The sequence below is a fragment of the Elephantulus edwardii genome, unplaced genomic scaffold, assembly GCF_000299155.1.
Source record: "Elephantulus edwardii isolate Elephantulus edwardi_28Jun2011 unplaced genomic scaffold, EleEdw1.0 scaffold00245, whole genome shotgun sequence".
NCBI classification, from domain to species: Eukaryota; Metazoa; Chordata; class Mammalia; order Macroscelidea; family Macroscelididae; genus Elephantulus; species Elephantulus edwardii.
In genome coordinates, this window is record NW_006399995.1 from 971108 (window position 1) to 993074 (window position 21967).

At 35.9% G+C, this 21967-nt stretch overlaps 1 protein-coding gene across 1 annotated transcript in view; it reads left to right on the top strand.

Moving 5' to 3' along the window:
- Positions 1-21967, top strand: part of ATM (ataxia telangiectasia mutated) — a 159606-nt gene that overhangs the window by 122073 nt on the left and 15566 nt on the right. Inside the window, exons 40-55 of the mRNA XM_006899046.1 lie at positions 910-998; positions 1088-1190; positions 1841-1989; positions 3326-3430; positions 4391-4510; positions 8227-8461; positions 8905-9072; positions 9544-9657; positions 11659-11876; positions 12353-12560; positions 14025-14141; positions 14383-14541; positions 14913-15051; positions 18120-18202; positions 19209-19349; positions 20030-20146. Coding sequence (XP_006899108.1) covers positions 910-998; positions 1088-1190; positions 1841-1989; positions 3326-3430; positions 4391-4510; positions 8227-8461; positions 8905-9072; positions 9544-9657; positions 11659-11876; positions 12353-12560; positions 14025-14141; positions 14383-14541; positions 14913-15051; positions 18120-18202; positions 19209-19349; positions 20030-20146 — 2265 coding nt within the window. The remainder of the gene's footprint in view (positions 1-909; positions 999-1087; positions 1191-1840; positions 1990-3325; positions 3431-4390; positions 4511-8226; positions 8462-8904; positions 9073-9543; positions 9658-11658; positions 11877-12352; positions 12561-14024; positions 14142-14382; positions 14542-14912; positions 15052-18119; positions 18203-19208; positions 19350-20029; positions 20147-21967) is intronic.

Sequence of the window (21967 nt, forward strand, 5' to 3'; positions counted from 1 at the left end):
CTGCAGAGCGGCTGGTTGCTGCTAATTACGAACCTTTCTCTTAGCAGACTAGCACTTAACACATTGTGCTACCAGGGCTCCTTTGTGATTAGAATTAGAGAATCATGTTGTCATTGTTAGGTACTCTCAAGTTAGAAATGACCCAAAGCTGACACTCCAGCGGGCTTTCGGAGGCAGTATATCACACAGGGAGAGACTGCCCATCTTCCTCCCTTGGAGCAGCTCATAGATTCAAACCTCATGCCTTTGGTTTGGCAGTACAGCACCTTACCACTAGGGCATCAATTAGTGTCAGTGAATTTTCATGTCTGAAATTTCCTACATAAAGCACATCAGTGTAGTTCAGTTCTTAAATAAAGTTTTTTTGTGGAATATCTTTCCAATTTTCCTACTTTTCAAAATAAAGGTGATTATTTTAAACTTACATTTTTTGTAAATTTGTTTTTGAGAATATGAGTTATCAAGCCACTTTGTCTGGATTTAGATCTGTTTTACTTTATCTATATCACTTTTCAAGAATTATAATGCAATTTTTAACTTTCAGATAAAATTTAAGACCTTTATTTCTACCAAACTCTGTATCTTACCATTTACAATTTTAGCTGTGGCCCTGTTGTTTTATTTCTTGTAATTATTTTTTATGAGATGGAAACCTGAAAGTATTTTTTTTTCTTGTCTCATTCTTGAAGTGTGAGCTTTCTCCTCTGGTAGGCCATAGTCATTCATTTGTCTGGGATAAGTCTTAATAGACTGTTGATGATCCAGATACGTAGTGTATATTTCAATATCATAATTTTTTACTTTAGAGTTAGGAGTTACATGTTAGTAATTTCAAGTTTGCACTTTTAAGTTTGTTAAAGTTCACAAAATGTTCTTTTTTCCGCTCCTATTTTTGTTGTTCTGTTTCAGGATCTTCTCCTAGAAATCTATAGAAGTATAGGGGAGCCCGACAGCCTGTATGGCTGTGGTGGAGGCAAAATGCTACAACCCCTTACCAGGTAAATTGTATCTTCCTAAATCATTTCTGTAGCAGAAGGAATTAATTCATATAGAACTTAAAGATGTTTTTTAAAATAATTTCTTCAAGAATACGAACATATGAACATGAAGCAATGTGGAGTAAAGCCCTCGTGACGTATGACCTAGAGGCAGCTATCACCTCATCCACCCGCCAGGCAGGAATTATTCAGGTATGTTTTTCTGTTTTCATAAAGCTGTCATTGGTGAGATCTCAGGGAGATTGTCTCCATGTGTCAAAGGAACAATCAAGTAAATTCCAGCGAAGAGTTTGGAAGTGATCTGGGGTTTTTTTTTAGGCATTTGCTCAGAAAGATACACAGGAGTGTTGGATAAGACATTGAGCTAAGAAGTCATAGGGATTTGTTGATCATAATCCTATTAGCTAACAGAAGATGACACATACTGAATTTACTTGGATGACAGTGTGCTGTGTATGCTTCACCGGATAATTAATCTTGTTTCTCAACTTGTACTACAGTGAACCTCAGAAACTGTCATTTTGCAGTGACCAATATACCCTTTAGTCGTTACCCATCAAGAATTAGAGCCTTTTAGTTCTCTTTATATGTTTCAGAGGGAGCATGCTGAACATTATTTTGGCATTTCATGCAACATTCTGAACCCCCAAATTTTCTTAGTTTCTTTTTTTATGTTTGCTAATTCTTGTTACTTTTTGCTGAACTGTTTTTTATTAAAACGCAAATTGCCGTCAAGTAGGAACTGATTTACAGCTGACCCGCTAGTGGGTTTCCGGGGCACTGGGGGAGATTACCCATCGGTGTTTTTGATAACTCACAATTTTCCCCAATCTTACACCCAGGCCTTGCAGAATTTGGGACTCTGCCATGTTCTTTCCACCTATCTAAAAGGATTAGATCATGAAAATAAAGAGTGGTGTGCTGAGCTACAGGAACTCCATTACCAAGCAGCATGGAGGAATATGCAGTGGGACCAGTGCAATTATGTCAAGTAAGAAGTCTGAACTTGGTTTCACATTTCCCCTTCCTTTTTAAATTCTAAACAGTAATTTTTTTTCTCTTAGAATATGAATTGTGGTGGTTTTTTTCCCCCTACCACAGATACTGCAAGGCATAGTTAAGCCTAAAAGTGTAAAGTAAAATAACAATAAGAAGTTAACATACACAGTGGCCACACTTTTCTCTAGTAGGGAAGCCTTACCCCTAACCCTAAGATAGTTTTGAAAGTAGATTGTAGAATAAAATGTACTTTTCTACACCAGAATCCTCTCACTTTTAGTGGTTGGAATCCATTGAACAGTATAGGCATTCCGCTTTGCACTATGTGCTACAAACATTTTAGTTAATCAGATATAACTCTTTTTAACTGATGGTACACAAAAGATTGCTTACCTTTATGGTATAATTTTATCAAACAAAAAAAACCTAAGTCACTGACACAGGAAGGTAATATGTAAGGTTACCAGGCTTTCTGATTGAAAAGCCTATCACCTAATTTAACAAAGGTTTTGTATTTATGTAAAGTCTTTTGCGGAAAGAAATAGTAGAAAATGAAATCGTACTTAGTTACATTTGTTTTCCTAAAAACAATCCCCATGAGTCAAATTTTTTTCCCCTATTTTCGGTTACATTCTCAGATGTTAAAAACATTTTGCTCTGACCTGGAAGATAAAGACTGACTTCTGTAAAGTATCATGTACTGTTCTTCCCTGTGCCTGCTGTTTCAGCCACACAGACCTTCTGTTTTTATTTGATTTCTTTTATTAGGCCACACTGTTCATAACTAAAGGCCTTAGCTATACCCTTGCTTGTTTTTCTCCCTGTTGTGATCTCGATTGATCTTTGTCATACAAACTAAAGTTTAATGCCATTTTTTCCAAGAAACCTTCCCTCATCGTCTATCCAAAACTAGCCACTACATTCTGTTTTGTTACTGTATTTTATTTATCTGGATGTCCATTGTCATTGTCTGGCTTTAAAAAAAATATTGTCTGACTTTTAAAAAAAGTATTCTTCAAACCGTAATATGAAATCAGTGAGCGGGAGTCTGATCCCACAGTGGAAAACCTGGTTTTCACTGCTTGGGACATAGTAGGTGTTCATTGAACAAATAAATAAGAATATACTATATTTAGGACTAAGCAAGATATCTAGAAATTTCCTTATTTTTTAATTCCAGAATTTGACTCTCAAAAGTCTTTTTCTTACCAACTTGTCTAGCAATGTGTTTCATTTTCTAAAATGGAGAAATCTTCATTTTAGAGTTTTGTCTATAATGTATATGTTAGGAATATATGTCTTTCAATATGTTGTTTATTATCTCACAGCAAAGGTATGGATGGAATCAGCTACCATGAGTCACTGTACAATGCTCTGCAGTCTCTAAGAGACAGAGAGTTTTCTGCGTTTTATGAAAGTCTCAGATACGCCAGGTATTGTAAAAAGTCAAAGTGCCTTGTATTAAAGTATCTAATGCTAAGTCTTCTTTCCTTAAAACTTGACAATCTCAATGTAAATTTTTGCAGTGGTGCAGGAATGGGGTGAGGTCATTAGTTAGGATGCTTCTTTGACATTTCCTGCCCTCAGATCCCCACCTCTAAGCAGATTCCCCTTGGGGCTCTAGGTCATATTTTTATCTTTAGCCATCTTGAAAGTCCGAGGGGTTTCCACGCCTCCATTCTCTTCTTGGGCTAGTGTCTGTGAATATGAATATTGCCTCTAGTTTTAAATCTTGGGAATTATAATACTAAAATGATGCATGACATTTTTGACATTAATTGTGTAATTTATAATATGAAGGCTAACTATATGCTTCTGGAAACTTTGATAAATGATGATAGTTATAGAAAGGCGTTAGGCCTTTTCATAGGGTTGCTCTGAGTCGTGTTTGAATCGATTGCAATCAACAACAACAATAATAGTAATTAGATAATTTTTCTGCATGTGAGGCACAAGGATACATAAAGCATTAGTCAAATGTGATTTGGTTTTGTTTATCAGAAATGACTGACCTACTGAAACCTTTGTTTATTGCAGAAAAAGTATTTGCTACCAATTTTATGTGCTTATTATATACTAGCCATTTTAAGGTTCTTTCCATATTTACTCTCCAATCTTCATAATAATTCCAAGTGTGAAAATACTTAGGCTCAGCAAAATGCAGTAAAGTGCTCAAAGTTACATAATCTTTAAATGGGAGAAATATTATTTACATCTAGAACTTTACAATTCCAAAGCCCATTTCCACCCCTTGATTATTCTACAGCTTGTATATATTAGTTGTTAGTAGATCAACAGCAAAGTGTACAATGAGTACTTTTAACAAAAAGTTGGAACTTTTTCTTTCTGAAAGCTTCTTGATTATTTTCATTGTCTTTCTTCTCTGAGACTAGAGTGAAAGAAGTGGAGGAATTGTGTAAGGGCAGCCTGGAGTCTGTGTACTCACTCTATCCTACACTTGGCAGATTGCAGGCCATTGGAGAGCTGGAAAACATTGGGGAGCTTTTCTCAAGGTGTGTGATCCTATAGCTTTGTTATACTAATTGTTTGCTTCTTTTCTAAAATGTATTTATATTTGATGATCTCTCGGGGCTGTTTTAATCCTTTTATTCTAAGTCACTATTTTAAGAGGAAGACAAGAGGGTAAAATTATGTGAAAAGAAATCTTAGAATACACTTTGGATGTAGTAAGGACAAGGAATATTTTAGAGTTAGAAAATACTTGTTTTAAAAACAAGCATTTCTGTTTGTTTGTTGGTTTGCTTTGAAAATTCCTTGACCCAGGAAAAGCCCCTGATGTGGCTACGAGAAAAAAGACCAAGGTGTTTTCTACTGTCATCAATAATTATCTTGGTAGTACTTATGGCCATAAATCCAGGAGCTCATTCTTTTTTTAAATACATTTTTTCTATACTAATAAAAGGTAGAACTTCTCACAAAGTCTCTGAAAACTAATGTCAGCTCTTTTTCTGATTAGGAAATATAAGAAGAAAAGGCAGAGGGAAAGTTTAATAAACTGGATAACAATACAGTCTTTTTAAAAAAAAATTTATTATTTGTGTGTGTGTGTGTACCGTCAAATCAGATCTGACTGGTACAGGAGGAGATTGTCCCTCCTTCCCCACAGAGCATCTGGTGGATTCGAACCTTGCGCTTCTGGGATTGCAGTGCAGCTTCTTGCCACTAGGCCACCAGAGCTCCCCTAACAATACAGTCTTAATACTAAGATGTTAGTGACTAGGAGAGGTTATTTCTTGGAGAGAGACATCATGCTTGGAAAGGTAGAGGTATGGCGGAGGCGAGGAAGACCATCAGTCAGGTGTGTTGACTCACAGTGACTGCATCAATGGGCTCGAGTATGTCAGAGATTGTGAGGACGGCACAGGATAGGACAGAGTTCATATCAGTTGTTTATAGGGTCACTGTTGGTTGTACTTGATGGCACCTAATAATAAAAACAACTAGGTTTTCAGAATTGTTACAGCTTTTCCTAAAATTCTGTTACTAATCTTTTTATTTATTGGTTCTGTAGTGTCATTTCCCCTTTATTTCTTATTCAGATTATTTCTTTCTTTGCCTTTATTAGTTTTGCCAGTGGTTTTTCAATTTTATTGACCCTTTCGAAAAACCAGCTCTTGGTCTTACTGTTTGTTTCAACTGCTTTTCTCTTTTTTATATTATTTATCCCTGCTTTAATTTTTATAGTTACCTTTCTTTGGGAGGTTTTTGAGTCTGCTTGCTGTTCTTTTTCTATTTGTTAGAGATATTAGATTAAATATTTTATTTTCATTCTTTTGATGTGTTTTCTTATTGCTATGGCTTGACCCCATAAGTATTGCTTTTGCGATATCCCAGAGGTTTTAGAAAGTTGTGTTTTCTTATTTTTTAAACAAGCTTTTAAATTTAGTTTTTTATTTCTTCTTGTGCTCAAGAAGAAATTGTATTCCTTTTGTGTGTGTGTGTTCACGGAAGGTGTTGTTTAGTTTCCAGCTGCCTAGTTTTTTCGCCTTTATCTTGTCGAGTTTTAGTTTTATAGCCTTGTGTCTGAGAAAATGCTTTGTAGTATTTCAGTTTTTTAAATTTATTGAGACTTGTCTTGTGACCCAAAATGTGATCTATTCTGGAGAATGTTCCATACACACTCAAGGAGAATGTATATTGAGCTTTTTTAGGGTGCATTACCTTGTAGTCTAGGAGGTGGTTAATTGTATAGTTTAATTCTTCAGCATCTTTGTTGAGTTTCTTTCTATTCATCCTTTTTTTCTTTGTGAATGGTGTATTGAAGTCTTCTACTACTATTTTTGATGGGTTCCCCCCCCCCCTTCTTTTAGTCCAGTTCTGTAAATGTTTGTTTTGTGTATTTTGTAACTCTAGCATTTTGTGCATAGCTATTTCTCATGGTTGTATCTTTCTGAATATTCTTTGACTCTAGCGTTATATATGACCTTCCTTGTCATTTATGACGGTTTTTACCTTCAAATCTATTTTACCAGAGATTGATACTGCTACATCTGCTGTTTTTTTAATTGTCATTTTCTTGATATGTTTTTCCTGTCCATCCTTTGATTTTCAATCTGTTTTATCTTCCCTTCTCAGGTGTGTGTCTTACAAACAAAATGTTGATGAGTTTTGTTTCTGCTACTCTTTTCTTTTCATGGTACATTCAAACCATTCACATTCAGTGTGATTATCAAGACATAAGTTTTTCTTGCTGTCAGTTTGTTGGGTTCGTTGTCTGTGTGTTGAGGGTCACTTTGATTCTTCCATTTTTCTATGGCATCTCTGTGGAAAGGATTTTCTCTTGCATCATTGATCTTGTTTTCCTTAACTGGTTTTCTGAGACTATCCTGATCACTCTGTCATTCTTGATGGATAGTTCTGCTAGGTATAATATTCACAATTGTGTCCTTTCAGTGTTTGGTATATGCGATTACACTGTTGTCTTGTTCCATGATTCCTGAGAAATTAGAGCTTAATCTTATTTGTTCTCCTTTATGGGTTACTCTTTGCTTTTCTCTAGCTGCTTTCAGAATTCTCTCCTTGTCTTTGATTCTGATAAATTTGACTATGATATTTGTTGGTGTTTTTCTTTTGGGGTCTAGTCTGGTTACACTCAGCTTCTTGGGTGTATAGTTTATCATTTTTCATGATAACCTGGAAAGGTTTTCCCCAGTAAGTCTTTCACAACTTTTTCAGAGCTGTGGTCCCCCGTCCCCATCCCTGTCCCACCTCCCTCTGCCCCTGTCTTCCTAGTCTGGAATTTCAGTTACAAGTAGATTATTCCTCTTGATGATGTTCACATTATTCTTGGGCTTTCCTCATTTTCCTTCCTCTTTGATTCTATGCTTTGCTCTAGTAGATCAGTACGGAGAACTCTATCTTCAATTTCTCTAATTTTGTCTCTGTCTCTTCAATTCTACTCTAACATGCCCTTGAACATGTTGATAGCGTCTAAGATGTTGGTCTTATTTCAGATTCTTTTTTTTCTTTTCTTTTTAAAATTAATATTAAATTTTATTAGTTTTAGTGAACATTTACAGAGATTTTGGGTTTTCATTCATTCATTCATTCATTGTTGCACTGTTTTTTCTACCCTCCTCCCCAGTTCGTTCTTCTTCCCCCCCGAATGTCTGTTTTAATTGTCCAATTGCCACAGTGCTTGTCAAAGCCAGTTCTGATTAATCTCCTTTGTCAGTGTGTCCTTTGCCATTCCGTATCACTCCTCCCCGAGAGAGACTTCACCCTGATTCATAAGGAAAAGGGGATGGCGTATTCTCTTAGCTACTTCCTGCTGAAAAGGGACGCTGTGGGTTTCAGGGTGAAGATTCTCACTACTCTAAAGGGCCCCTTTGGCAGTAGGAAACACATAGACTATTATGGAGATTGATTTTGGAATTTAGATTCACTGTTATCAGTTGTGCTTAGCCGTACATGTTCATATTGCAGTGATAGAAATTTTTTGTTTGGCCTTGTCGCCTGTCTTGGGTCAGGTGATTCTCCTTGCATGGGATCCTCACTGCTCCAGGGAGAGGTTGGCAACTTGCCCTACCTGAAGTCTTCTCTGGTCCCAGGACCATCAGGGAGACTTGTTTTGCCTGGGGATCTTTTTAATACTTTTCAAGAGTTTGAGTTTACCATACTGTAAGTTTTAGAACTCACATAATAATATTATTCGTTCTTTTCTTTTTTCTTGTCCCTTGCTTACATGAACTTATGATTTGACTTTCAGGTCAATCACAGATAAGCAACTCTCTGAAGTATACAGTAAGTGGTGGAAACACTCCCAGCTTCTCAAGGACAGTGATTTTAGTTTTCAGGAGCCTATCATGGCTTTGCGCACAGTCATCTTGGAGATCCTGTTGGAAAAGGAAATGGAAAACTCACAAAGAGAATGTTTCAAAGACATTCTCACCAAGCACCTTATAGAACTCTCTGTCTTGGCTCGAACATTCAGGAACACACAGGTAATAGTATTGAAAACTGTGTCATCTCACCCTTTGCCTTTCTGATTTTTACTCAAAGCTGAAAGCATAACCTAGAAAGAATTGTCATTTGAGAGAAAGATCACTGCAGAAACACTGTGTATGATTTCATGTTTTAGAGTTAGGTAAGCCTGAGTTTAAGCCTTGGGCAAAGTATTTTTCTCTAAACCTCTATTTCGTAATTATAAACAAGAAAATAAGTAACTCAGTATATTGATAACAAGTCAGTGATTTTACATTCTCTGTGTGTGTGTCTGAGAGAGAAGGAGGAAGAAAGAAGAGAGACAAGGCAAGGTTGGAGGTGGAAGTCAAGTAGAGAAGCACTTAGCACAGTTCCTCAGGAATAGTAAATGTTTAGTATACAGCAGTTAATAATAATAATGGTAGTAATAGTATTTATTCCAATATGTCAATTTTCATTTCAGCTCCCTGAACGGGCAATATTTCACATTAAACAGTATAATTCAGCTAGTCATGGTGTCTCAGAATGGCAGCTGGAGGAAGCACAGGTCTTCTGGGCAAAAAAGGAGCAGAGTCTTGCCCTGAATATTCTCAAGCAAATGATCAAGAAGTTGGATGCCAGTTGCACAGAGGTTACTTTTTTTGTTTCACTGGTGTGGAAAATATTTATTTCTTGCCTCGGTATACCAAAAGCTTGAAAATATTTATTCATGAACAAAAAATTATAAAAATGTTTTCAAAGTTAGTATTTTTTTCATTGTTCGTTTACAGTGTATTTAATGCATGTACACTGTGTTCCATACAGTCCTTCATTTATATTACATTTCATTCATTTAAAAAAGACCTGTATTTCCTAGTCATAGCAGTTGTATCAATCTACCTTGTGGTGACTTTGTTTCACTTATCCCAATATTGAGCATTTATAAACGTTTTCTGTAGAATTCTGAGAGGGTGTGTAGGAAACAAAATATTTTTAAAAATTAGAATAGTTATACAGTGAAAGCAGTTGAAATAAAAAAAAAAAATCTAAAGTTCCCCCCTTTCCCCCACAACTTGGACTTTTTTGGATAGCCATAGTTATATTTTTAAATTTTCTTATATAGAATGAACCCAACCAAAACCTGCTGTACACAGAATGTTTGAGAGTTTGTGGCAACTGGTTAGCAGAAACTTGCTTAGAAAATCCTGCAGTCATCATGCAGACCTATCTAGAAAAGGTAAGATTTTGGAGCAACTTTTGAGATAACGGCTTAGTGTAAATAAACCTGATCTTTTCCCAAGGCTATATGTATAAAAATCAGATAAAAATGTAATTTCATTTTCTGTATATTATACCTGTGTTAGCTTAACATAATCTTTAGGGTCAAATGAAAGAATGCTGAAGAAGAAAGGGGTTGGGCTCCTTCTTCACTCAGTGCTCTTTCACAAGTTGTTTCTGAGACTTTATCTATTCATATACTTGGCAGAAGAGTTGATCAAGAATATGCAAGTCTTGACTATTCATTTGTGCCCCAACCACCCTGTAGACAAGTAAATTCTAAGCCTTTAGTACTTCATTCATCTCTCTTTTCCTTTCCTTTTTCTCCCTTTAATTAATTTTGGAAATAATTACATTAAACAGTGTAACAAGAAAAGTACACTGTCTTTAAATATGAAAGATTCTTTGCCATGAGATAATTGTTTAAAACTTAAACCAGAAAGATCCCCATATGTATGTTTTCTTAAAAACGTCTGTCTTAAACAAACAAACAAACAAACAAACAAACAAACAAAAAAAACGTCTGTCCTAAGCATTATGTTCTCCCCACCTCCGTATTTGGATTTATTTATTTATTTTTAAATTTCCATTTATTGTTACAGATTTTCCTCCCTGACTCCCCTCCCCAACCAGTTAATGTTTTTCTTTGGAAAAAAAAGTTCTTTCATTGTTATACAATCCTGTCCCTGTCCTGCTCTCTTCCCTACCCCCTCAACTTTACTATGCAGCTCTTATTCTGGATTCTTGTCATGCCAATAATACCTATTCATATCTCCCTTTTATACAGTTTTCTCCCTTGTCTGGTTCAATGCCGTGTGCATTATTTATTGCCTCTTTTCTTAGTTTCCTCTCAACCCCCTATCAGTTCTGTTTTATAAGAAGGCATTATGTAGTATTTGTCTTTTTGTGACTGAGATATGTCACTCAGTGTAATGTCCTCCAAGGTCACCCATTTTGTAGAATATTTCGTGAGTTCCTTGTTTTTTCAATGTATAATATTCCATTGCGCGGATATACCACAGCTTCTCTACGCATTCATTTGCTGATGGATACTTGAGTTGTTTCCAACTCTTTCTTATTGTGAAAAAGCAGCAATAAGCATGGGTGTGCATATATCTGCTTGCGTGGCAGTTCTGATTTCTTTAGGGTATATTCCCTGTAGTGGAATTGCTGGGTCAAATGCTATTTCTACTTCCAACTATTTGAGGAAGCTCCATACTGCCTTCCATAGTGGTCACACCATTTTCACTCCCAGCAGTGAATAAGGGTTTTAGTTTGATTTGCATCTCTCTTAGAGCTAGGGATTTTAAACATTTCTTCATGTGTGTGTTCGTCATCTGAATGTCTTCTTTGGTGAAGTGTCAGTTCATATCCTGTGCCCATTTTGCAAATGGGTTGTTTGCCTTTATCTTGTTGTGGCGAGCATTATGCTCTTTTAAAAGCTATCTGTATAGAATCCAGTACATAGGCTACTGAGAAGATAGATAGGAACCTTTAATGGAGATAGTGGGTGTATGCTAAAGGGAGAGTAACAACTCAGAAAAGGAGGATAAGAATGTTTACACAACTTGAAAAAGTGTAATCTTTAGTGTTACTTAATTGGACATTTAGAAACTTGAATTGTATATTTTTCTGTGTATGTCTTGAACAACAACAAACCAAATAGAATATAAAGAAACAAATTTAAGGTCCTTTGGTGTTTGTATACGTTTTTATTAACTGTTTTGGTTATATCTTCACCATCAAAGTTGTTTTGAAAAGTTGAGAAAACATTGTACTTCATATGACTGAGTTATATATGTATGTGTATACACACATACATATAGGTAGATTCATTATAGATAAAACCTCAATCTGGATGATTCTTTAAAGTCAGTTCTGTTTGGTATTTATAAATAAAACAGAAATGGTTGTATACTTAGAAGTTTTATATTTTCTTTATAAATTGTATTTTTTGAAGGCAGTGGAAGTAGCTGGAACTTATGATGGAGGAAACAATGATGAGCTTAGAAATGGGAAAATGAAAGCATTCCTCTCCTTAGCACGGTTCTCAGATACCCAGTACCAGAGAATTGAGAACTATATGAAGTCGTCAGAATTTGAAAACAAGCAAGCGCTTCTGAAAAGGGCTAAAGAAGAAGTGGGCCTCCTCAGGGAACATAAAATTCAGACCAACAGGTAATGTGATGTCTAGAAGGGATGAATTTTTTTTTAATATTACCCACTCAGTTATCTGACTGAATGTGTGTATGTGGAGGTTGTGACCATGTCACATGACTTTCGGTATAGCTTTGAGTTGGTGAAATCATGAAACTGTTCAGTATAGATAAATGAATAAACACAAGTGTACCTGTGCTTGCACTGTTTACTGTTCATGGAAGGATCTTTAAATCTGAAAAGAGGCTTTGGCTCTGAAGGGTTGGGAGATATGCAGGAACCAGCCATAATTAGAAGCAGAATCGCTGATGTGGTGAAAAAAGGTGAAGTTGTTCACTGCTAAGGAAGTACAAGTAAAGAAGTGCTTGACTTGTTTATTGACTAATGCGATACCGGCTGCACATCTGAGGTCTCAGTTATGCTGTACATCATGTATGATTCTGTAGCTATGTAACATTTGATGGCTTTTGTGTTTTACTTTAATTATCCATTTCAAGATACACAGTAAAGGTTCAGAGGGAGCTGGAGCTGGATGAATGTGCACTCCGTGCATTGAAAGAGGATCGCAAGCGCTTCTTGTGTAAAGCAGTCGAAAATTACATCAACTGCTTATTAAGTGGAGAAGAGCATGATATGTGGGTATTCCGGCTTTGTTCCCTCTGGCTTGAAAACGCCGGTGTTTCTGAAGTCAATGGCATGATGAAGGCAAGCCTTTTTATTCAACTCACAATTCTAGCCTTTGCTTCATTAATAAGATTAAATAGAAGCCCCTCAATATAAGGAATCAGGAGATGGTTAAGTGGTTATACCCTTATCACTTAGTTTACTTAGCACATAGGTGCTTGGTAAGTTCTAATAGAACTTCTTCATAGAAGTGTGAGCATTTAGCTCTTTTTCTTCCTATTTATTTTTAAGTACCGTCAGAGTGTGCCCAGGATGCTAGGGAATCACTAAGCAGTTAATGATGATGTGATCTAAGGTGTTTCCCCTTCTTTATGCTTTTATTTTTTTTTAACAATGAATTACTTTTGAAAATGGAAAATTCCTTTAAAAGACAATACCAAGACAGTAATATTTCTTAATTACGAATTTTAGTGACTATTTACCAGTTGTTGTTGAATCTGACAGCTGTGCTTGTGTGTCTCAGGAATTATGCTTGCTAGGGTCCCTAATGCTGGTTTGTTTTCTTTTTAAATAGACTAACAAGCTTTTCTTTCAAAGTGGCTCAGGGTAAACCTGAGCCTCTGACCTGCTGATTAGCAGCCTAATAGTTAAAAAGAACTGTATCACCTAGGGCACATCCAACCATAACACCTATTGTTAAGGTATTGTGAACCAAATGTCCACAGAATATTTGTTGTCAGTCACATTGAAGCTCAAAAAACAAAATGCCTCCCCTTGATGAAAAGAATTGTTAGATTTGAAAGAGGTATAACCAATCTCTAGTTACTAGTGTACACAAAGTCCAGTTACTTTGAGCATATAGGATAAAAAGAATGGTTCCATTTTACTGTACACTGGTTTATCAGGAGTCAGGATCACAAGGTTCCTTAGATTAACTCTGTCCTTGCAGGTGTTGGAATATAAGCTAAGCACTGTCAAGTATCTTATAATTCTGAATACCATTATATTTAGGACCAAATTCTTTGGCATACCAGTGAAGCAGTCTAGAATAAGCATTAGAAAGGCTCTCAGATAGGATAAAAATATATCTGTGTCTATCATTTTTCTGTCTATCTATCTAGCTATCATCTATCTATCTATCATCTATCTATCATCTATCTATCTATCTATCTATCTATCTATCTATCTATCTATCTATCTATCATCTATCCTTATTGAAGTCTTATGAACAACCACTAGACAGCTATGCTTTTGCTTACTGCAACTGGGCCGATTCCACCTCGGCAACTGTATTGGACAGAGGGGAGCTGCCCCGTAGGGTGTTTAAGGCTTTGTAGAAGCAAATGGCCTGTCTTTCTCCCATGAGCAATTTGTGGTTCATATTTACTTTTTCATTAGCAGCCAAATACTTTAATCTTAGTGCCACCAGAGCTCCTTTGACAGTTGTGCTGGTAAAGTTATCTTTGAATAATTTATTTGCTTGGATGTGAAAATATTTGAAATGAATTGTTTCTTACCTTTGGTATTTTTGCTTTTGAATGCCAGAAAGTTGGAATGAAGATCCCATCTTATAAATTTTTGCCTCTTATGTACCAGTTGGCTGCTAGAATGGGAACCAAGATGATGGGAGGTGGCCTGGGATTTCATGAAGTCCTCAATAATGTGAGTAAATCTGGAAAATAAAAATATAATCATTTCTTTTGTATAATTACAAATTGTATATACTGCCTTTTCTTTGTAAAAACTGACAGTATAAAAAAAGCAAAACATTTTTGTTATGTGTATTATCCTTTTTAAAGGCAGAAATGACATTTTCTTTTGTCATTAAAAAATGTTTTCATTATAATGTCAATTTTCCTTTTTTTATTTTTAATAAAATTGATTATTCTTAACTTTCTGACAGCTCATCTCTAGGACTTCAATGGATCACCCACATCATACTTTATTTATTATACTGGCTTTGGCAAATGCAAATAAAGATGAATTTCTGATCAAACCAGAAGAAGCAAGAAGGGGTAGAATAACCAAAAATTCACCCAAACAGAGCTCTCAGCTTGATGAGGTATTCAAATTAAACTTACCTTTTGAAATGGGATAGTTTTTCTTTCTTAAGTTTCTTTCTTTCTTGAGTTTCAGTGAGGCTAATGTCTATTGCTAGCAGTATTCAGTTTAAAATAATTTTGTATGGTATCAGCTAAAATTAGTTCATAAATTTTGACAATTTCCTAAAGCAGAAATACCAGTAGTACTTTTTCTTTTATAACAATGAACAAAGAAGAAAAAATGTTAAAAGACTTCTAAGTCATTGACTCTTGAAGCTACTAATTACAGATTTCATTCAAAAGTTGATTATTTTTAATTTGTAGTTCCATTTACATGTTGAAAACTTCCTCATATAATGGCTTTTTTTGGTTTTGTTTGTTCTTTAAATAGGATCGAACTGAAGCGGCAAACAAAATAATACGCACTATCAAAAGTAGGAGACCTCAGATGGTTAGAAATGTTGAGGCACTTTGTGATGCTTACATTCTGTTGGCAAACATGGATGCCTCTCAGTGGAAGACTCAGAGAAGTATGTGTGTGAAAAGATGAGTGTTATTGTCTTACTGTATTATTCTTTGTAGAGATATATCCACTATAGAATCTAATATGTAAATATTTTAACATACAGATAGTGGTTTTGATTGCAAAATGAAGTCTTGATGGTTATTGTTCACACATGAATCAAAAACTTTTTTTTAAATTTATTATTTTTTGTGCATGTACCGTCAAATCAAATCTGACTGGTACAGGAGGAAATTATCCCTCTTTCTCTGGCAGAGCATCTGGTGGATTTGAACCATGTACCTTTGGGATTGCAGTACAGCTTCTTGCCACTAGGCCACCAGAGCTCCCCTAAAAACTTTATTTTTACCTAGTTGTTTCAGCATGTTTCACTTAATAACTTTTAATACATACAACTGCTACTAGTGAATACACTAAAGGAGGAGCATTGGTGACTCAGTGGTAGAATCGTCACCTTCTATGTGAGTGGTGTGGATCCACATCCCAGCCAGTGTGCCCCAGACACAGCTACCACTCATGTCAGTGGAGGTTTCCATGTTCCTGTGTCACTGAGCAGGTGTCAGTGGGGCTTCTAAACTAGGGCAGTCTGTGCAGAAAGGCCCCTGCCAAAGTATCAACAAGTAAAAACCCAGTGGATTACAGAATGTGAGATCACCATGAGTCCAAGACCGATTTGACAGCTGCTTACACTAAAATGTGTGAATTCTTTAAATTCTCTGCCAATCTTTTGATATAAATACTTGTTTCAAAGAGCTCTATAGAGGCAAGCCCATTAGAGTACCAGAGTAATTGAGAATTTTGAGAGTCAGAGGCGTTTTTAAAAAATGATACTGGTTATTCATTGTGCTGTAAGACTTAAAAATTATAAAACTAAATGGTCATTCCTTCCAAAGGTGCTGGAATGCCTTAAGTTTAGGCCATAATATTTCTTGATATTTCTACTTAAATAGTTAGAATAAATTGTAATATTTGGTAATGCGAGTAGACTCAAGAAATGCTAACTTACAACTGTGTTATAGTTTAATAAGTTTCTTTTTTTATTCAGAATTACATCTTTATGTTTATATTATTACTCTAATATAAGAACGGATAATAGTTACTTTAATAAAGCACTATGTCACATTAATAAGAATATAGCAGGAGTGGCTGATCTGTGTGCAGTGTAAATTCTTAAGATGCAGAACTTGCTCTTCAACATAGAGAATCTAAAGCAAAAGACAAATGACTAAATAAGAGCTGAACAGAAGATTTCAAAGGGCAGCTCAAGAAGACAAAGCAAAATATTATAATGAAGGGTACAAAGACTCGGAATTAAAGAAGCAAGAGAGAAGACACTTGGCATTTTTCAAGGTGAAAGAACAGAAGAACAAATTCCAGCCTCAAGTTCCAGGGCTGATGGAGTCTATGGACAAAATCTTGCACAATGCAGGTCACATTAAAAAAAAGATGCAAGGAAGATAGAGAATCTCACTGTACCAGAAAGATTTGGTCCATGCTGAATCACTTCAGAAAGCAGCAAATGATCTAAACCCAGTGATACTGTTTTTTTTTTCAGTGATACTGAAGAAATCCGAGCAATCCCAAGTCATTGGCAAAAATGTATGACAAGTATACTTGTATTTTTGAGTGCCTTATTCTCTGGTTTTGGGGTTTTTTTGACTGTAGAAGTCCTTTATTACCATTTAAATGGCAGCAGCTGTGGAATCAAAAAGCATAGTTAGAAGACCCTTCTCTGCATTTTGAACTTAAAAGATTTTACACAAAAGGTTATTTGCCAGTTTCTAAAATTTCAACACCTGGGCTGCCCTCTCTTCCCACAACCCTTTCCCCTCTCCCCACTTTCCCCCCCCTTCTTCTTCCACAGTGATTACATCTGTAAAGGAGGTGGTCTCCATGCACTTAATAATATTAAGGGCAAGAATTGACTTGATCCATTTGACAACACAAAGATGCTCTCCCCACAGACTGCATGAAATATACCAGAGGAGTATTTCAGTTTATTAATTTGAGGGACTTCTCTGGTTTTTTTAAACAAAATAATAAAATACTATTTAAAAAAAAATTGCAGCTCCAGAAATTGATGGACTATCCATTTCAGCAAATAGTTGAGGTGTTTCTGCAAATAGTTGCAGCCTGAACATGCTCTCTAGTCTGGGCCAGCTAACTGGCTCATTCACTCATTGCTGTTGTGTCAGAAGCAACTTATAACTGACCCTCCAGAAAAATGTGGCATCAGGATTGAAGGAAGACTCATCAACAGCCAGTTTTATGCAGACAATGTAACTTTAATTGCTCAAAGTAAATACATCTGAAATGCTGCCAAAGATCAAAGACTACATATAGCCTTCAATTTGGATTACATCTCAACATCAAGAAAGCAAAAATCCTTACTACTGGGCTGATAGACAACATCATGATCTGTGGAGAAAAGACTGAGCTTATCAACAGTTTCATTTTGCTTGGAACCACAGTCAGCCCTCATAGTAGCAGTGGTCAAGAAATTAAAAAAAAATATTTCATAGAGAAAATCTACTTCAAGGACCTCTTTAAAATGTTGAAGAGTAAAGATATTAAAGACTTAAGTGCACATGACTCAAGCCAAGGATTACATAGCCATAGATTACATATGGTTGGGTACCATGGCCTGCCAGGAAAACAAACAGATTCATCCTGGAAAGGGTTAATCCGGGCAGCTTCTTGGAAGCAAGGATTCTGAGGCTCCGTCTAACATACTTTGGACATGTTGTAAGGAAGGACCAGTCCTTGGAGAGGGACATCATGCTTAGTAGGGTGAAGGGACAGCGCAGGAGAGGAAGACCCTCTCTGAGGTGGATTGATTCAGTGACTGGGGTAATCGAGACACTGAGACTGGCACAGGACAGAGCAGAGTTTAGGGCTGTTGTACATAGGGTCGCTATGAGTCGCAAGTGACTCGACAGCACATAACAACAACAATCGTAGATTACACCCAAGTTAAGGTTTGTGGCATCTGCTGAATATGCTGGTGTTAATGTAAACTTCAGTGCTGTCCTTCATGAGCAGATGTCACTAAACTGTCTTTATTTTTAAATGCAGAAGGTATAAATATTCCAACAGATCAGCCAATTACTAAACTTAAGAATTTAGAAGATGTTGTTGTCCCCACCATGGAAATTAAGGTAATTTAGCACTAACTGTCATGGTTTTTATATTAAATGAAGCTCTTCCTTATCAGGTTGACTCTTTAGAAATTTTTTAGAGGTCAGAATTGGTTAATATTGGCAACTTCATATGGTTCAACCTATAGTTTTTATTTGTACAAGCTTTGATATACTCCAGTGTCTCTCATGCCTAAGAAAGCTTTGTCTTCATTTCTACACTTTTCATTTCTCTTATGACTCTGTCATAATTAGCTAGAGAAGACTTTGTACTTACAACAAGATTAATTTTTTACTTGACAAGAAATTTCATAATCATACTGCTTTTAAAATTATATACATTACATTGACTGTGGTATATACAATATTAGTTCTTTATATACGTGATCTGTTTAGTAGTTTGGTACAGATTAGCTGTTGCTACTGAAATACCATGTTGACAAGAATTTCTTTAATAAGATTATAGTTGAGAAAATAGTCGTTTTTAATTACATTATAAATCTCACCTTTGAGTTTGCAGTTTAGTACTTTGAAACAATATTTATTTGAGTTGAAATTTAGCTTCAGTATATAGATTAATATCTTTTCAGCATAATGAACAAGGTTATTTAACAGAACTTTTCAGGAAAGTACCAGATTTAGCGGTTATAACATAGAACTTTCCTCTCTCCTTTTCCAGATTTTAATTGGTTAGTATTTTAGGGAGGAATTTTATTCCCTGTTGTCGGTAAATAGCAAGACCGGAGTCCTGGTTTTTCAATTAGCTTATGGCTCTGCTTTAATTTTTTGTCTTTACTCTAGTGAGAGTTTTCGGTTAGTTGTGTTGTCTGTATGTCACTTTTAAAAATGTTTCCAATGGCATATCTGATTCTTTTATTTAAAGGAGAAAGTAAAGTTATAGCTCTAGTTCTTAAGCAAGAAAATGATGTCATTTCTCTCTCTCAAATTAAAATTCTCATCTATAATTTCTTTTTCTTTAAATGCAAATAATTGATCTAACTTGTCATCATATTTATGCTTTTATTAGGTGGACCCCACAGGAGAATATGGGAATCTAGTGACCATACAGTCATTTAAAGCAGAATTTCGTTTAGCCGGAGGTTTAAATTTACCAAAAATAATAGATTGTGTGGGCTCTGATGGCAAGGAAAGGAGGCAGCTTGTCAAGGTGAGCCTTCTCTGGTCTAGTTCTCAGAATGCTGGTGACTTCATGTCAGGAAAATGCTAGTTGAGATTTCTTTTCTGCTTTATTTTGACCTTGATTTCCTAGAACCAGAATGCCTGTTTCCTTTTTTTTGTGTCTCCTAAAAGACCATTATTGTGTTGAATGACTGAAGTAAAAGAATATTCCTAACATGTGCAGACACGATAAGTTGAATAATCACCTTGCTTCTTTTGAAAACAATATTTTGGTTGTTGCTTAGCACCTTGAATAGCACAGGGCGTGAGCCATGGATCAGTGGACTGACCACCCTGCTAAGTGCTTGTTAAAGTACCGCGAAGGATCGACATTCCTCCTTCACTGACTCTCCCCTGGTGCTGTTTGTCCTCTGCTGAGGAGAAGAGAGAGCCAGTGCTGCTCCAACCTAGTTTCTGCTTTGTGCCCTCAAGAAGGGGTGTTATAGTGAGTCTAAGTACAAATGCAATGAGGGGAAACCTGTTTAATTTAAATTGGCCTGCCTGCTCAAAATGAAAGCCTATTCTAGTGAAAAACATAGCAGGTCTCTTTTGTTTAAGAGGCAGATGCCCAGGTTGGTTGGTGAGTGCTTTACTGTCTTCCTCAAATAACTTTTAATAATGCAAAGAAAATGAGCTACGCTCAGTTGTTCGTGTTTGATTGTTCTAAAGGGCCGAGATGACCTGAGACAAGATGCTGTCATGCAGCAGGTTTTCCAGATGTGTAACACATTACTGCAGAGAAACACGGAAACCAGAAAGAGGAAATTGACTATCTGCACCTATAAGGTAACTAGCCTGCACTCCTGCTGCTTCACCAAGACATAGAAGAGATGCCATTATCTGGACGTAGGGTCACAGTTATTTCTGTGAGGGGCCAGATAGTAAACATCATTGGCTGTTTGGGGCATTTACGATTTCCATTGTATCCTCTTTCTCTTCTTAATTTGCAGTCCCAGAAACCTATTTTTTTTTAAAATATCATTTGCTCATATTCTGTATAGAAGCAGATTTGGTCCAAAGGCCATAGTTCTAGCCTTGATACAGACAGTATTTGTTTTTCCTCTTTTATTATTATTATTATTATTAATTTTAATGAAAACTTACAGAGACTTTGGATTTCCATTCATTCATTGTTGCACTTTTCTCCCTGCCCAACCCTCCTCCTCAGTTCTCTCTTCTCTTTGAAAAGTAAAAGAAACATTATTTCACTGTTATACAGTCCATCCCATCAAGTCCACTCTACTGTGTAGCCTTCGCTCTGAACTCCTGCCATAACAATAGTACCTAATCATAAATCCCTTTTAACCAGTTCTCTCTCTCTCTGTTTCAATGCAGTATACATAATTTATCCCATCTTTCTCAGTCTCACCCCAACCCCGATGTCAGTCCTGTTTTACAACAGTGGCACTATACAGTATTTATCCTTTTGTGACTGAGGTATTTCACTCAGCATAATGTCCTCCAGGGTCACCCATTTTGAATAATATTGCATGAGTTCCTAGTTTTTCAATGCAGTGTAGTATTCCATTATATGACTATACCAAAGCTTCTCTATCCATTCATTTGTTGATGGGCACTTGAGTTGTTTCCAACTCTTTGCTATTGTGAACAAAGGTGTGATAAACATGGGTGTGCATTACAGTATTATTTTTCTTTTATTATTTTATTTTTTAAAAATAAAAAGTACTCATTGATGTTAATTGCAATGGTATGTTTCTTGTTGCCTATTTCTGGTATGCTGCTCGATGTTTTGATTCAATGCAGATTATGGCACATAAAGCAGACTTTATAAAATTTAAATTTATTTTTTGACTAGGTAGTTTTCATTACTCAAAAATCCAAATAATATACGAAGGTGCAAAAAAAGGGGACTATTTTCACTCACTGTCGGCATCATCCCCTCATACCCGTCTTTTTAACGTGTCATTTTTATGTTTCCAGAGTTTTTAATTTTTACTTGACAATAAATTAGACCTTTTCAAGATCTTTCTTCATTTTTCAATAGTTGTATATATGTATACAGATTATTGTACAAGTCCTGTCAGTGAACATTTGGGTTATTCCAAGGTTTTTTGCTATTGCAGACAATGCTGCCATGAATAACTGTCAACATATATTATTATATGCACAAATGCAAATAAATGTCTGGAATAGATTTTCAGAAGTTGAATAATTGATATGCTAGTGGATCTGTAATTTTGGTCATGAGATGTACTCATTTGCATTTCCTCCAGCATTTTGTGTGAAAAGACAATTGTCAAGTCACATTATTCTACTAGCCCAACATCACTAACCCTTAGATTAAATATCCATTTGGAATGTCTTAAATTTAAAAAATAACAGTAAGCCCTGACTTTGAAGGTCTTGTTTTCCATAGGTTTGTTATACTACATCCTTTCTGGTGTTCGTTCTTTAGCTTACGTTTTTCTTGCTTGTTTGATTTTCGTGTTCTGCAGGGATATGAATAAATTAAGACAAATATGTAGCTAATTCAGTGCTTCCTGGAAAAGCAGCAAAACTTAGTATTGTGCCAGCCTTTTATGCCTACAAAATGGAACATACCAGCAGTTGATTATTTGTTCTAGGAGTTTAACCCCACTTAGCACT